This window comes from Trichoderma gamsii (assembly GCF_001481775.2).
Source record: "Trichoderma gamsii strain T6085 chromosome Unknown Scaffold_13.2, whole genome shotgun sequence".
In the NCBI taxonomy this organism is placed as follows: Eukaryota; Fungi; Ascomycota; class Sordariomycetes; order Hypocreales; family Hypocreaceae; genus Trichoderma; species Trichoderma gamsii.
In genome coordinates, this window is record NW_020171350.1 from 461,604 (window position 1) to 477,709 (window position 16,106).

General features: G+C 48.5%; 2 protein-coding genes across 2 annotated transcripts; one reads left to right on the top strand and one right to left on the bottom strand.

The window, feature by feature from the left end:
- Positions 1 to 408: 408 nt before the first annotated feature.
- Positions 409 to 3,447, bottom strand: TGAM01_v204583 (hypothetical protein; the record flags this gene model as incomplete). Its single annotated transcript, XM_018804518.2, has 3 exons — positions 409 to 612; positions 686 to 3,073; positions 3,340 to 3,447. 3 exons carry the CDS (start codon positions 3,445 to 3,447, stop codon positions 409 to 411), a joined length of 2,700 nt encoding a protein of 899 aa, XP_018662331.2.
- Positions 3,448 to 4,533: 1,086 nt separating this feature from the next.
- Positions 4,534 to 5,124, top strand: TGAM01_v204584 (hypothetical protein; the record flags this gene model as incomplete). Its single annotated transcript, XM_018804517.1, has 1 exon — positions 4,534 to 5,124. One exon carries the CDS (start codon positions 4,534 to 4,536, stop codon positions 5,122 to 5,124), a length of 591 nt encoding a protein of 196 aa, XP_018662330.1.
- Positions 5,125 to 16,106: the final 10,982 nt, after the last annotated feature.

Sequence of the window (16,106 nt, forward strand, 5' to 3'; positions counted from 1 at the left end):
TTTGGGCTCGCATTTATACAAATCTCTAAACGCCGCCTTTTCCTTGAATAAGAGTTTGGCCTTGGCTCTTCATTTCGGTCATATCGTTCCTATCAGATCAACAACATAGGGGTATAACTGGTCCCGATTTCCTTCCCAAAGGTAGCAGCAGATCAAATAAAGCATAAAACAAAATTGTGAGTAAAAACAAAAGAGAAAAGAAAAGAAAAGAAAAGAAAAGAGACCATATATGCTTGGTTATATAGCAGTTTCTGCCATACTGATGCCCTTCCGTAACTCCACAATGGTTAACTCCAGCGCCGAGTGGTGTTCAATTTTAACACTCAGATCAAGACTGATGACAAGATCAAAGACAAGGGCCATAAACAAATAAAGAGAGGAGCAAATAAAAACCGGCACCGCATTCCGTTAGTCAAAAGTGCCAATGCGCGGCCCAAAGTATTCTCCCGGTTGAAGGTGCTTCAAAGTACACGCCCTGCCCTCGCAGCCCATGTCGGATGCCATATTACCCCACCAGCTGAATTTAGTATCGGTGTATTGCAAGGCAAAGAAGATGATGATGCCAGAGATGGCAATGCCGCAAGACCAAGCTGCTGAAAGAACAAAGTTGTACTGAGCAGAATTGTTAGTATGATATCTGGATAATGGACGCACATGAAGACTCAAAAAGGGAGAAAACACTTACCTTGGACCAAAAAGACACGAAGCGGGTTTTGAGATAGACCCAGGAAATCCACGCAATAGGGACAGACGGCCAGACATACGACATGTTATACGGCGCCCATACAATGCCGCCGTACATGATGGCCACAGGGTGAATTTGTCGAGTCCAAGACCACTGAGGAAACTTTTTATTGAGCATCCAGAAGAAGACGACGACGACGATACCCAGAGGAAATCCAACGAGAATCTCGGTGTATTGGCCATTCTGACCAAAGACCTTTTGTGGTCCGACGGTTCCCCACAGAACAGATGCGGTGAAAAAAGTGTTGACGCCCGGGCATGTAAGCTTGAACTGGGCATCAGGAGTGCAAACGCCAGTGATGCTCTTCATTTGAAAGTTGAGGACGCCAGTGCAGATGATGGTGCTGATAAAAGTGGCGATGATCTGGGCGATGAAGGTCTGACGGGGCGGGATCTTGACGTAGTGGGCGAGCTTGAGATCGTTGCAGAACCAAACGGCATGCGCGCAGGTTACATAGCCAAAGGACTTGAAATAGTTCATGGCCAGCGCGTTGCCATCGACGAAGGAACCGCCAATAAATTCGGCAAGCACATTGAGCGTAACTTCGATACCCGTCATGGCCTTGATGATGCCCACGGGAATGACAAAGACGATGCAGAGCGCCAGGCCATAAAAGACAACTCCGGGAGAAGTGTTGGTGTCCCAGCCAGCGATACCAGCAATGCCCAGAGCAATGGCGATCAGGAGACAAATCAGATACCACCATTCCGGAACCTCGGGGTACGCCTTCATCAATCGGTTGTGAACGTCGAGGACCCTCTCGTCCTTGATCGGGTTCTTCTTGCGGAAGCTGGCGAAGAGAGACTTGAAGCCCATGATAATCTCGTGGCGGTGGTAGAGCACAGCGTATGTCAACGTTGATGTATAGATACCGAAAAAGAACATGTAGATGACAATGTTGCCGGCGCTCAGAAACGGTGGCGAGTATTCCTTGTACTCGGCAGCATGGAACAGTCCTCGATCGTCAACGGCCCGGCTGATGTTGTAGAGCTTACCAAAGTGATCGTACACGCGGTTGCTGTTGATGGGGAGGTAGCCGGTGTCGTAAACGTTACTATACCAGAAAGCAAGAACAACCCAGAAGGATATAAAGACGCCAAAGAAGCGGTTGAGCGTGCTGTAGAAAGGGACCATGAGGGGGTCGGCCGAGTCCCAAAGCAGAACGTTCCAGTCAAAGGTTGGGAACGGGTTGACGCCGAGGCCATGGTTGATGCCGGTGATGACATTGAGGTCGCGGTTGTGGGGGGCAATCCATGACATCCAGTTGAACCTAGACAGGGCTGTGAAGATGTAGTTGGGGAACCAGAACCAAATGAACATGGCGCCGAACATGATGTAGAAGAACTTGATGCGAGACACCTTCCACTTTTTACCAAAAGGCCCCTCTACAGGAGCATTGGCTTCGTTGTGAAAGGCTTTATTGAGGGCAATGGTGACGAGAGAGGCCGGCCACACGCAGTACGAGGGGTAGACCAAGAATCGTCGACAGATGCCCGCCATGCCGTAGCCAATAAAGTTTGTGGCCAGGGCAATAAGCAGTTGGTAGGCGACGTGGGACGCATAAGGCTGGTTGAAGTACTGTGGCAGATACTGCACCCAGATGATGTTGTTGGTGTAGGGAGTGTTGTACGCCACGTTTGCCATGATGGTAATGAGCATATGTTCCTTTTTTGAAAAGGGTCCTGGGTTAAGAGAGTGGTAGGTGCCGAAGAGGGTGAAGCCGACATCTGGCAACCAATTCTCGCAGGCCTTGCCAACTGGGTAGGACAGCAGCTGGGCGACATTGGCCATAACGCGGATGGCGGGCTGGCGAATATCGAACAGCTGGTTAATGAAGGCCAAGAGACAGCTGAAAGCCAGACCAATGGCCCAGCTGCGGATCGTTGAGCACGGCGTAGTGATGTCGTCTTTGTTGCTGACGACGGCGCGGACCTCTGCATATGGACTGTTGCTTGTGACAAGAGCAGCTTCCAACTTCATCTCTTGAATCAGATGCTGATGCTTCTCGGGGTTGGAGAATACGGATTCGTTCTCGAGAAAGGCCTTGATCTTGAGTATAATGACGGAGGGAAAGTTGTGGTCGTTCTCGTGGACGCGAAAGACTCGGGCCATGATATCGCGGACCTCTTCGAGCGTATACCGGGAGGCGAGTTCCTGTGCCTCGAGCAAATCATCTTCGGTGACATTGAGGTCGTGCTCGGTGGTGTTTTGCGTGGGGTAGTAATCGCGATCGTCTTCGTCATAGGAAAAGGGCTCCTGCGAATTGGGAGGGGCAAAGATGGCCCAGAGAGTCAGCGCCGAGATGCAATGCAATTCAAGAAGCCGAAACTAGAGAGGGGAGAAGGCGAGGAATGGGCAGAGGAAGAGAAGCATGTAGAGGTGAGCGAAGAGGAGAGATGGAGCATGCCAAGTCAAGTGAATGAGCAGCGTCTTTCAATCATCGCCTGCTTTCTTCTTATTCTTTCCCCCATGCTCTCTATACATCATTCCAGTTCCTCAAAACTCGACGACGCCTGCATTGCTACTTTGCGCAACAGTTGCCTATGGGTAGCTTGAAGGTGGGATTGAAGCTGTTCTCGCGATGGCTTCCTTACCGAAATGACATCCTTGATGTTGTCTTCGACGACGGACGGGCGAGACGAGTTGGCCGAGGGCATTTCAGCCACGCCATTCGTGGGAACGGCCTTTTCGTCTTCAGCCATGGCCAGTGCTTGTTTGCGAGATCGGTCGGATTAGCGAGAACTGGGGGAGAGCGAGATTGACAGGTCAAAAAAGGCCGTCAGAGAGCGCTCTCTCTCACTTCCCGCGCTCTCTCGTCGCCGGTCGTTTGTCGCCTGAGTCTCAAATTCGCAGGCAAAAGGAGCGTTGGAGGGCCAGCGAGGCCACAGGCGGCACGAGGGGCGAAGAAGCACGAAGAAGCGCCAACTCTCGGGCCAAGGCTGGACTTGCAGTGAGGTTGGAGAGAAGTGGGAGGGTGGGAAAAGTTGAGAAGAGATCAGATCACAAAAAGACGCCAAGGGTAGGCCGCTGGAGGGATGGCGGCTTTGGGAATGCTGGGGGGCTCTTCAGGCCCCGGTTCAGCGGTCGGAGGTGCTCTGTGGCGGGCGCTGTCGGCAACTTTCCAGGGACCTTCTGGGGCTGTCGCTGTCGGCCAGCGGCTATCGTTGATCCGTCCGGCGGGTCTGCGCAGTGGCGGAGAGAGAGAAAAAGGTACACGGCGCATGTGGTGCAAAAGGGGATGGTGCAGGTACTCCGCAGGTAGCGACGACGGCCGCACACTTCAATGCTTCTGCATCAAGAGGCGAACAGCGAGTTTAGCAGTGCTTGGCGCCTGTGGTCTAGATGTGGAGTACTTGGGCGGTACCTTTTTCTGGGGCCGAAACGCCAGGCGAGTGTGGTAGCGACGAAGCAATAGCGGCAGTGCCAAGAGGCTCTGGATTGCCGGTACGGGGAACATCTTTGATGCTGCTGTAACAGCTTGGCTGCGCCTCAATGCGACAGTAACAGGAACGTTTGCACTATCTGCTGCCGCACACCAAGTAGATGCTATGTATTCTTGGCAGTCTTTTTCTTAGTAGCTTGATGTTGTGTTTAGCCAGGCGAGCAGCAAGTCTATTCGTCAATACAAATACCGCTTGGCGGATTGATATAAGAGGTTGATGGCATTTGATTCCATGTTCACATGTTCCCAGCGCTGCAATCGCTATCAGGACCCCTACCAGCATCTACTGAAGCGGTAAGCTCTGCAGCAGTTTCACAACATTGAACTCCGCCGTTACATCAACACAATGGATGTGCTCAATATCTACATCCATCTCCATCCCATTGCCAGCACCAGAAAACTCTTCAAAGCTCCATTTCATCAAGCGGGAAGCGGCCAAAGTTCCCGCGGATATCTTGTGCCGACCGCTCCAACATCTGCGAGTCGCAAGTATCTCGGCGTTGGACTTTGGAGTGTCTTCGTTCTTCTACTTCACGTCCTTGTCCTCTCACAAAACGGCAAAATCGGCTCTTTTGAGGCGGGTTTCCAGCGCCCTTCCCTTAGTGGCGGGATCGTCAGCCGTGTCTCTCTTTGTAACGACCAGCTCCCCACCGGCTCATCAGATGCGTTGCATCACTCCAATGCCTCAAGGCGCTGTGCCAACATTGGCAGTATCGGCCGCATAATACACGTATTGCTACCATCAAGTGGATGCACTGCAAAGTCCGCCACCAGGAGTAATGGCAGCAGCAGCAGCAATATCTGGTCAACAACATCACAGTCATCGTTATACGAGCAACGGCGCATCATCCAAGCTTCGATCCCCAATGCGTTAATCTTGGAGTATGGGCAATACTTGTACATGTCGTTGAATTTTGTTGCTGCTGCCATCAAGTGATATGACCGGCGGAGTATCCTCTCGCCATTCCCGCCAGTCCAGCAACGCTTCTAGCGGCTTGTTTCGAAGCCTCTCTGCGTATGCTGCGTATTTCTGCTCGTGATAGGCGCGCTAGGAGCTGCTACTCGGCTCACGGCAGTCAGAAAGCAAGGCTCGTGGCTCTGGTCCCACCAGATGGCTGGCGATCGGCTTGGACGGCACGAGGACAGCGCAAGAGCCAACTGCCAGAACAACAAAGCTGTCAGCAGAGACTGAGAGGCTGAGACTGATACGAAGATGCTGGGTAGACTAGATGCGGATCTATCTACCCAATGCTGCGGATTCAGCTCCAAGAAAGACGGTATGCCTCTTGTCTTGTCTTGCCTCAGGCCACTCGTGCATTTCTCGTGTCCCATCTTCCATTTCCATCTTCCATCTTCCCAAGTTACACGACATCAGCCACCGACCACCCCGTCTTCTCGCTAATCGCCAACAACAGCTAGCACGGACAACTTGTAAAGCATGGAAACCTGAGCCCAACCAAGCGTTCGAAAATATTCCTAGACAAGCCAACGCTTCGTTAGCGGACCCATGGGATCGGATTGGCGAGAGGAAGCGACTGTATCGCTGCCATCAAAAGCCATCCCGGCTGTGGTTGCGTTTGCGCGGGACTCGGCATCGTAGCGCCACCATCATTTCAGCCAATCTCACGGCGTATGCGCTCGAGCGTCCCATATTTGTTTTTGCTTTTTTTCCCATCATGCTGCTCTTGTTGAGACAGTCACTGCAGCTGGAGCCCTGCGCGGCTTGTCCAACCGTCCGCACTTGTCCCTTCATATGGAAGTCTTACAGCATGTATCGCTACTTGATACACACACTCGCCCACCGCCACGTTCTTTGCAATCATGGCGCAATTGGCCTTTCTCTTTTCGTCCTACCCCAAAGGACCAACGAAAGAGACGCACAAAGATAGAGAGAGCTAACCCCAGCTTCTCGGCTCCATTCTTCCGTCTTGGCATTTCTCCCTGCTGACGCGTTCACACGGTGCCACGGCCACAAGCATAAGCGCTTAGCAGATGCCAGTCAACGTGTATATCCAAGCTGCGCAAGTAGCAAAAGTTGCAAATAACAAGAGTATAAGAAGAGACAAACCGCAAACAGTTTGGAAGGCTGTCGATTTTGCGGCTTGATACTTGCAGTAGTCCCTCTATTGACAGCCCAAACCACAGTCACAAAATGAGCAGTACCAAGTACTAAGGTGTTGCGACCCTAACCAACATCAAAAGCTGTGCATCTATCAAGTCCGGTTAAATCATCAGACTATGAATTCCGCTGCAATGTACTAGTGGATATCACCTCATAGTTGTGAATGGACTTTGCGTGTGCCTAGATGTGCTACGATATCAGTCGCCTCTATGGAACATAACATGTCGCTTCCTCGGGTAGGCAATCTGTTTTTGGGGGGTGCTTCGAAGATCAGCAACTTCGTATATTGGCTTCACAGCTCGTGGCCAATGAGGACGAGACTAATCTACCTAATACCGCTCATTATACTATGGCTACATACCCAATCATTATACGCCCGCTATTAGCAGAGAGAAAGTGTGTGTGTGGGCATTACCTCCTAACCTTATGAGTTTCTCATAAATTACCTTTATATACACGTGTCCCCTCTTATCTCATCTCGTGTTTTTGTTTTCCTTTTTTCCCTTTCTCTGTCATAAGCTCTTCATCGACGACGATCTCTACAATGCCGCTTGCTCATCGACTGATAGACTGTGGCCATTCGCGAGAATCAGGCTAGAAGATGAAAAAGAAAGAAGAAAAAAAAATCTCAGGTATAAACTCACGATAGCCAACAGCAAGCTCCGAAAGAACGCTTCCTAAGTATCGGAAAGGATGTACACTCTCGATAAACACGAAAAGAGCAGTCACTCAGACGTTGGTCGGGGGGCTCGATATTGACTTTCTGTCCTAGTAGCAAACCGAGGTCGGCCTACTTTGTCCATTATCGTTCGTAAGGAGATATCACACGCCCAGAGGCTTTCATCAAAAGCCCGTTAGATGAGCACGAATCAACACCCAGAACCAACCACGAATTCCGCCGTTTGAGGATCCTCAGCAACCATATCCTACGGCTTCTTTACCACCAAAACCTTACTTCCGATATTTATACTCAGCCGTCACATGAGCGCTGAACCTCTCTTCATCTTAATTTCCTGGCAATCGAACATGGAATCTACCACGTTATCGACCTTGTGCGCACTTCGAACTCGTTAATGCGACTCGAGAGAATAAGCTTAATCTGAATTGCTCGTTGTCACCATGCCTCCTTCTCTAAATCCCAGCAGCTGAAAGACCTGTTTTGTCTCATTGGTGAGGAGAGCCCAAGGTATTCTTAAGCCCGCGATTGATTGTTCCCTAGACAATAGGAAAAATCCTCAAGAGGGCGGCTGAGAGGCTGGCTGTCATAGAGACAATGGCCTACTTTCCGACGTTGGTCGCATCAAGCCTCCACCCATTGTATACGGCATGGCTGCTTGTTCATATGGTCTCGTTCTGACATGCTTTGAGGACAAGATCAATTTTATGAGATGCTTTGACTCGCGCATCTAATCTGCGACGTCTTTGTGCGGTAAAACAGAAGCTATCCGAATGGCTAGACAGATAATAACGAATCTACCCAAGCTGAAGAACCCGAGTAGCAGCTTCATGTCAGTGTCAGCTGAAGTTGGTTATCGATTCAAAGTCTAAAGGTTGGTATATTTGTGATCATACCGAGAACAGAAGTCTACCTTGGCAAAATGGTAGGCTCAAGAGCTGAGTTTTGCTTCCTTGTCTCTATTCCTTAGCTTGCCTACTTTATCCGTTTGCAGTAGCAAGTGCTATCCAAGCTCGTTGAAGCCTCAGAAGATGCTTTACTCAAATGTTGAATTAAGCGCGTATCAGCGACGGTTATTGTCATGCCACACAAGACAGAGAGAATGAAGATATATAGAATAGGGGAGGTTCGCAGATGTTGTGTGCACCTAGTGACAGATGTGCAAAGCATACAGAAGCCATCTAGAAAACGTGGCTATGAATCAACAAGTCCTACTTGACATGAGAAAGTCCCTCCCGTTCCTGGCCATAGGACATTGAAACTCATCGTCATCGATGGCTATCGTATTAATGGTGGAAATAAACGTTGTTTCCCGGGTAGGGATATGTACCAAGAGTATTTGATACTTTATATCGCATGCGCACCTTGCATATGCTCTGCTTTGCCTAACATACATTAGCTCGTGGCAAGATGTTCTCAAATATGTTTTTGCTGTCACAAGTAAAGTGCGATTATAGCGAGGATAGCTCTCATGTAATAACGCTGTTGCCCAGAGCTAAAGCTCGTCCTTTACTTGGAAGACAAAGAGATGAGAGAGGGGAAGGAAGACAATGATGATAGTCGAAAGCACAGCTTCTTTTCATTTCAGCCTTTGTAATTTTGGCAATGACAAGAGATTTACATTCTCTACTGTTAGCTCCCTCCTGACGTGTAGGCATGCCTGGGATATCGTCCGATAGAGCACACTGTGAGTTGCATCTGTGCCCCTCAGTTTCAAATAATTTCTCCAGTCAAAGTAGTTACATGTAGCTTACATATCTGCAGTGGCTGCTCCATCGCCAACTGCCTTAGAGTTATTTACTGAGAATAGCCTCAGCTCTATTATATGGCCAGATCAAAAGAATGACCGGCTTCACGCCCATCAGATAGAGGCTACAGCATCCTGGCCGCGACGGTTGGCAGAGCACTCAAAAGCTGCGAGAAAGATGCGGTGATAGGCCAATTGAATCAAAATTCCAGTCTTGTAATCGCCTATACTTCCTCTACTGCCAGCGTCGATCAAGTTACCGCCACGCAGGCTATTGAGAATGCGCTGTCAGCGGCTATGTGTATCTACTTGACTCCTAGACCGTTGTCAACCGACGGCAACTCCTGCTTTGTTATGAGTCTGTAAAACAGAAGATATTAATCTCAATTATCAAGATACAGTACCAAATCAGGCTCCATTTTTTGGGCGGAAGGCTGTCGAAGACATTCTCCAGAGACACTCAGCTTCCGGTCGACAAAATCCTTCCCAGCAGCACTGCTGCGTCTGCCATGATTTCTTCTCCATTATTTCACAACTGGAGCAAAGCCTTACCATCTGTAGAGTCTCTTCGTAGCGTCGCTTGTATATCTGACGTTGTTTCTCAAAATATTCAATATATATATGTTTTACAATGTTCGGGTCCCCCTTGAACGATACTACTAAAAGCAAAACTTTTGTAGTTCTTTTCTCGAAATTATGATGAGAGTAGAAAATCTTGTGACCCTTAACATTAATTGCTTTTCAGATATACGTGTACTATGCCTTTGCAAGAGAAGCAGACAGTCACGCTGCTTCTCGTGCGCGGAAGAGGTTAACACAGCTGATCCCAGCAACGCGACAAAGTTCCTCATTTCCCTCTTATATCCAGAGTGCCAATACAAGATGACGCTTCTGTATCTGATTCTCTCTTGTGTGGTGGTGTGTTGGGCCATGTCCTCAAAGCGCGCGATTGTGTGCTCAATGGGCGACACAGCTCATGAGACATGCTCCATGGTTGGACATGAGTTAACAAGACTGATGTGAGGTTTTATGAAACAATTGTTATTGCAGGCTAGCAGTTGTTTCTCAGCTGCTATAAAGTTCTTGCTCTGAATATTATGAGCTTGTTCAAGGTAAGCCATTGTACATCATGTCAAAGTGCCAACTAAGCTAGAGTCCAAATATATCACCAGTTGGCAGCTGTACTAAGAGCTTTTATACAATAAACTTGCGTCTCTCATGTAAATTTCCTATCTTGCTGTATTGGTTATGAAATTGGAACACTTTGTCCTGTGGACCAATTTTTACAGCTTCATTTAGCTCTTTCACTTAAGCAACCAACTTCACATCTGTAGCGCGTCAAATGATCGGAAAGGGGTATTTTGTAAAGACCTGGAGGGAATAGTCATGCTTTTCTCTGTTCTAACCCGACACATGTGTTTGTTTGGTGAACATGCCGTTTTCTACTGTTCCAAGAACGGCAGCAAGCTAATTGGTTGTTAAGAGATGTTAATCTCATACATCTCTAGCATTCATTATATTTGCCTATTTAGCGAGATATGTAAACCCTAAAAAGTTAGTAGGCGTTCCATTCTATAGCTTTCATGTTCATTTATTAACGGATGCTTCAGAATAGGCTTGCTTCCACAAAAGAAGAAGCAACCACAAATCTTTAGATAACTCAGTAGACCATCATTAAACCACAATTGCAGAATCTTCTAAACCTACGTCAATAAATCTGAATTGAGGTCTCCTCATGCTCTCAAGATCTAGTAATAAGAAACTGACCGAATGTACTAGATTAAACAAGACAAATTGCTCTCTAGCTCATATGTCACTGCACCATAGTAGCAGCTCTTACTTGCGATGGCACACTATGGAGCCACAAGAACAAGTTTCACTCATTTTGAGAGCATAACATAGAAGTAATCACATGGAGGGTAGTTCAAACTTGTTCAAATATAGGGAGCCGACGTCGAGTATCAGACGTATTCTCAATGATAGATCAGAAAAACAGTGAGATAATGCAAAACATCATGTTTGTAGACCTATTACCTACTGAAAGTCTGTTTCACAAGATACAAAGAGAACACTCCTCCAAATGAAGGCATCGTCTTGTTAAGACATTGTGTGATATTTGCGAAATACGCATCACAACCAACGTCGTATTACAAAGCATCTACAAATCCTACGCGTGTAGGTCTCTCTTTCTCATTGGGCAAGCACAAATTCCTTTTCAAGTTTAGACCTCGGTAGCCAATGTCTCGATTACTGATACGCACATTTACATACCACATTTACCTTGCCCATCCAAGGACAATCACCCCACGGGGGGGAATAGGTAGGCATTTGGTCACCGGCCGGCAAACAATCGGTGAGAAACACCAACTGCCACATGGGTCCGTCATGAAATGTACTTTCTACTACATGACTGCTGGTGATTTGGTAACTTTAACCGCGCCTTGGGCAAATTAGACAAAGTCAAGGGGGAAAACGCCGACACTTGGAGATGATTTGCTCGGCAATAACTGCATTGAAAAGAAGAGAAAAAGAGGATAATTAGCCACCAGTTCCATGCAGATAGGCCTGCATCTGCACGGACTAGGACCAGGTCTTCATGCAAAGCATGCAACACGGGCTGCTCTCTTTGTATGGGGGTTACATTATCTTATCCTCGAACGCGTCCCCCATTCGCCATCTCCATGTACAAGCTCGATCCTTCTGCCAGAGGCCCCTTGACATAACAGCAAAGCCCATCATCTCAAACTAGTTTAGGAAAGATGATGCCTACCTACTCTGATGGTGGGTACATACTGGGAGGATTCAGCGGGAAACACATTGCGCGATACGAAGATACCGAGACATTTGCTCCAGCAAGGCCAGGACACAAAGCCCGATGTCATTTTTTTTCTCCTCATTCAGGTCACCGAAATCGTGCAAACTAGCATTACAACGAGTATAGATTCGGGGACGTGAGCAGGGTAAACAGAGCATTAACCCTGCTGTGTCTTCTTTTTTTTTTCCTCCCACCCTGTCTCCCACTCTCTCCCACATAGCGGATGATTACACGTCACACCACCAATATTGTATTGGACACGCCCTCCCGTTCTCTTTTCCCGCCCTGTCTAATCCCATACCTTGTACCTTTTTTTGTAAGAATCAGATGTCCTCTTTTTCTTGTACGAGTTCATTTATCGAAGAGCAGCTTGTCAGACGCCTATCGATCCATCCCGTCGTGAGAGGCACTTACACAAAGCACGAAATGTCACTCCAAAACACCCCCTCTTTCGCTCTTCTCCGTCCCGAACACTCTCTTACCAATCACTCAATAATAGCGCAGGCCGAATGGGCTTCCGCTACAGTCCAAACCCAGATTAGTCTGACCATATTCCCATTCTTTTCTTTTAAGAAACCCATTACACGGGAAAAGAGAAGAGGTTGTGCCAACTACGGAATACCATGCAAAAAGGCCACCCCCCTTCCAAAAACTGACACGCAACACGCCCTGCTATGGAGCTGGAGTGGTCTAAAAGCGCGGGCTACGAACAACACGAATTACGTATGTTCCGCTCAGAGCCCTGCGGCGGATGGAGACTGTGGGAAAACGCCATCTCGGGGGCTTCAACCAGATCGGTCCATCGCTCCGGGCTGGCCTCTTCACTCGGCCGAATCAGCCCAGCAGAAATCCGTCATGGTGCATGGCTGACGATTGAACTAGGGCTGGGCCAGAAAAGCAAGCAGTGAGTGGCTTGTTTTAGTTTGAGTGGCGATGAAGGGGATGGCACACTAAAAATGAAACGAGAGAGGAGTCAATTATCCAAGGCGTGTTATTTTGCTGCTACAACGTCAGGGGTTGTTTACGAGCACAGCCTTGCCGTGTCACAGAAAATGGTTCGCCGAATCTTCAGCCCTATCCAGCTCTCCTCGGGGTGTCTTCCTTTTTTTTTTTTTTTAATTAATTAGTTTAATTATTTTTCTTCTTATTTTACATTCAGAGCAGGGGCGGAAGAATCCGGCTTGGCGGCTCCCAGACAGGAAAGTGACCCCGAGCAGCTGTATTTACACTGTATCTCAAAAGAGAAACTTGAAACTCCGCCTAAAAGAAGTTCTTGTAGTTGAGCCTAGCCAACGGCTTCGCTGAATCGGGAAACTAGACGGGTCGACGATACCACAGTCTTTTACAAAAGAAACGGAAGGGAAAAAAAAGAAAAGAAAACGGTGGGCTCTATGATGAGATGGCGTGATGCTTCAACGTTGCTCGTTCTACAACTTGAGCAGTTGCGGACACTTCGGATGGCCATTTGCTGTTTATGGCAATTTTAGGTATGGCCTCATAAGCTGGCCTCTTCATGTGCTCGTATGTCATCAGGCTTCTAGAAGAACTTTGTCGACCCACGACGGGCAGCTTACTGTACATACATACACGAGTGTACTGAGCGTATGGCTTATAACAAGTCAATGGCGTTGCGGAGTGAGAAGAGAGGGTGGCCTCTCTTTTTGCCACATGTCAGCAAGCTCCTCTCATTCCGCCATACTTTCCGCTTTGGGGCCTCTGTCAAGCTACCTATGGTCTGTAAGGTTGCTTTGCAATTACAGAGCACTTACTCGATCCGTATCACGATGGAGCGAGATGACAAGTATAATACCCAGTAAATTCATCATAACATCAAGCTGACCTGACGCTGGCCCGGGCTCCCAGTTAATCCGACTTACATGGAGTCAGCACACTTGATACCCAAAACAGAGCAGATGGCTTTTATCTCCGGCCACGGAGTTTAGCAGTGGCTGTTGGCTGGAAGGATTCCTGTCCTGCATAGTAAACGAGTCTACTTGTATTAGTGTAACTAATGTATGCACACCGAAAACAGTAAAATCTCGTCAGCAGAGAAAGGAGCTGTTCTAAGCAGCCGTAGTAAGCAAACGCTTGGGCAAAGCTGAGTCACCCAATGCCCGGCATTACGGCAGAGCTCCGCGGGTATAGTACGGCGGTGCCTCTGTCTCGGAATAACATAAACGTGCTCGTCGATTCCTAATCACCTTTGGTCGACCGTTATGGGAGCAACAGCAACACCATAAGCTGAGTAAAGCAAATGGAATGCGACGGTAGCCTTCGGTGTCGAGGCAATATCGGAGCGGAAACTCTTACGGGCGCTCCATTGGCCGTCATCTCGCCTCCCCTTCAAAGGCAGTAGTAACGGTAGTTGCCGAAGCTGAGGGCGTGTTGAATTTACTTGTAGGTATTTCAATTATTAATACTGGATATCTACTGACCCAATATTTCAGCGTATACTTGCCTAAAACGGCAAACGCAATGAGCCAAGTCACCAGCGCCCTTTACAGGATGAAGTAACCACTCCCACTCAGTAGGACACACAATAGCGAAGTGCAGTAATGATCTCACTAATAATAAGTAATGGTGCTAATTAACAAGGCTTTGCCGAGCCCAAAGAGCCCAAAATGGGCCAAAAAGGGACACGGGATGGAGGTGGCGGCAGCTCTTGAGTCAAGAAAGTTTACAAAGCCCAGACCACCCAAACATGGATGACGGTGTACGCATAAGGCTACTAGCAGCAGACTGAAAGACAAAGAGTAGGAGAATTAGGCCATGCCGAGGAGGCCAAGAAAAGCTTCCTATGTCACCGCCTCATCGAATGGCAATCCGGCTGTTGCATCCCACAATCCGTTCCAGACAACGGAAAAATGCTCTCAACGACGGACCTTAATTTTCAAGAGGCGTGCCAGAAAAAGAAACAACGTGCAATTAAGATGCAGGAACTGACGGCCGCACGCCTTATCACTTGGTCCGCAAAAGGGCCGTATAGAAAAGGCATAACGGCATGGCAAAGAACTCAAAACAAGAGACAGCGTTGCGGATAACGCCTGTTAAGTGTGAGTTGTACATGTCCTCAAGGCTGAAGACGGCATTGTCTCTATGTTGCCTTACCACTCAGACACAGCCTTGAAAACAGGGATTGTGCGACTTGCGCACCGTTCAGACGAGCATTATTACTCGTCGACTGCGTATTCAGCGCCTTATACGCAATACGAGTGGCCAACACCAACTCATCTTTGCGGCTGGTCATCTCACATCTCATTGCCAACAACAGTTTCCCTTCTCGGAGCCTGCCTTTCTCGGGAAAAGCACATAGGCGAATATCTGATACCGTTATACGAAAAGGCTCTCAGATCTACAAATCTCCTCTTGCAAGTGCCGTGCCGACAACGCGTTGGGACATTGGAACAAAAAAAATCTTCATCTTTTGCATCCAAACAGGCTTAGCATGCACACAACTTTGCCCTGCAACTCTTTCGCAAAGGGCATAACTAGCCCCAAGCTGACGGGCGTTGGTCCAGCCCTGCAGCTCGCTCTCTCGTTCTTTCGCTGAACACTTAAAACCGAAAAGGCCATGTAGACCCTTAAAAAAAACGGCTTGAGGTCATTCGATGGGGGTTGCTGTAGGTAGTGCTTACTTTAGCCCAGCGAACAGAGCCCGCACAACACAAAAATAACAGGCGTGGGGAGTTTCTAGCCCTCTTCTCGTTTGTTTCCTTCCCACAAGTAGTAAAAACCTTTTTCCTTTTCTTATTTAGATTGCCGCGTGGCATGTCATTATCGTTGCGTCTTGGGCTTCGGCGTCCCGATGACGCCGTGCCGTCACACGCCGGATCTCGAACGGCACCGAACTCTTTTGGCTCCCGGGTTTCAGGGCTCCGGGAACCCCGGCATGGCCTCCGGTTAGTCATTATAAGTCCCGAGACGATGGCTGTATAGTTGAGGTTTGTAATTTCGTTGATGGAGACCAGTAGGGGGGGAGAAAGGTTTCTTAGCCGTCTGAGAAACCTCAGGAGAGAGAGAGACTGCTTGTAGGGTGATAACTTCTTTGTCACTCAAACATCCAACGCAACACGCCCTGGAACCCAATTGCTGGCTGCTGCCTAGCGAGAAAGGGAATGAAAGAGCTCCACGCCCGTTTGATGAGTTACGGTGTAGGCATTGCGATAAACGAACGGGTCGTCAGACGGCCGCGTCCTTTCATTTTCGGCGCATCTAGAGCGGGCGTGATATCTTCCGGCGCATCATCGCCATCAACTCATCGGTACTCATTATTTTCTGACGAGAATATGCGTCTTTCCGTGCACGGATCTCTTGGTGATTGAGGCTTTTCTCCGGGGCATCGAGTACAGTACGTGTAAGTGACCACCGGCCGGACTATCTGTAATCGGATGAGAGCGCTATGTAGCAACGATGGGCGTATGTGATGCGATACACGGCATTCCAGAGTATACACATGGTAAAGAGCCCGTCTGCGGGCTGTATATGCTTGGCGGTCGCTGTTTGTATATACAGGCTCTTCCCACGTATCATGTCATTCCCGCCAAAGAAACTGCCAAAGA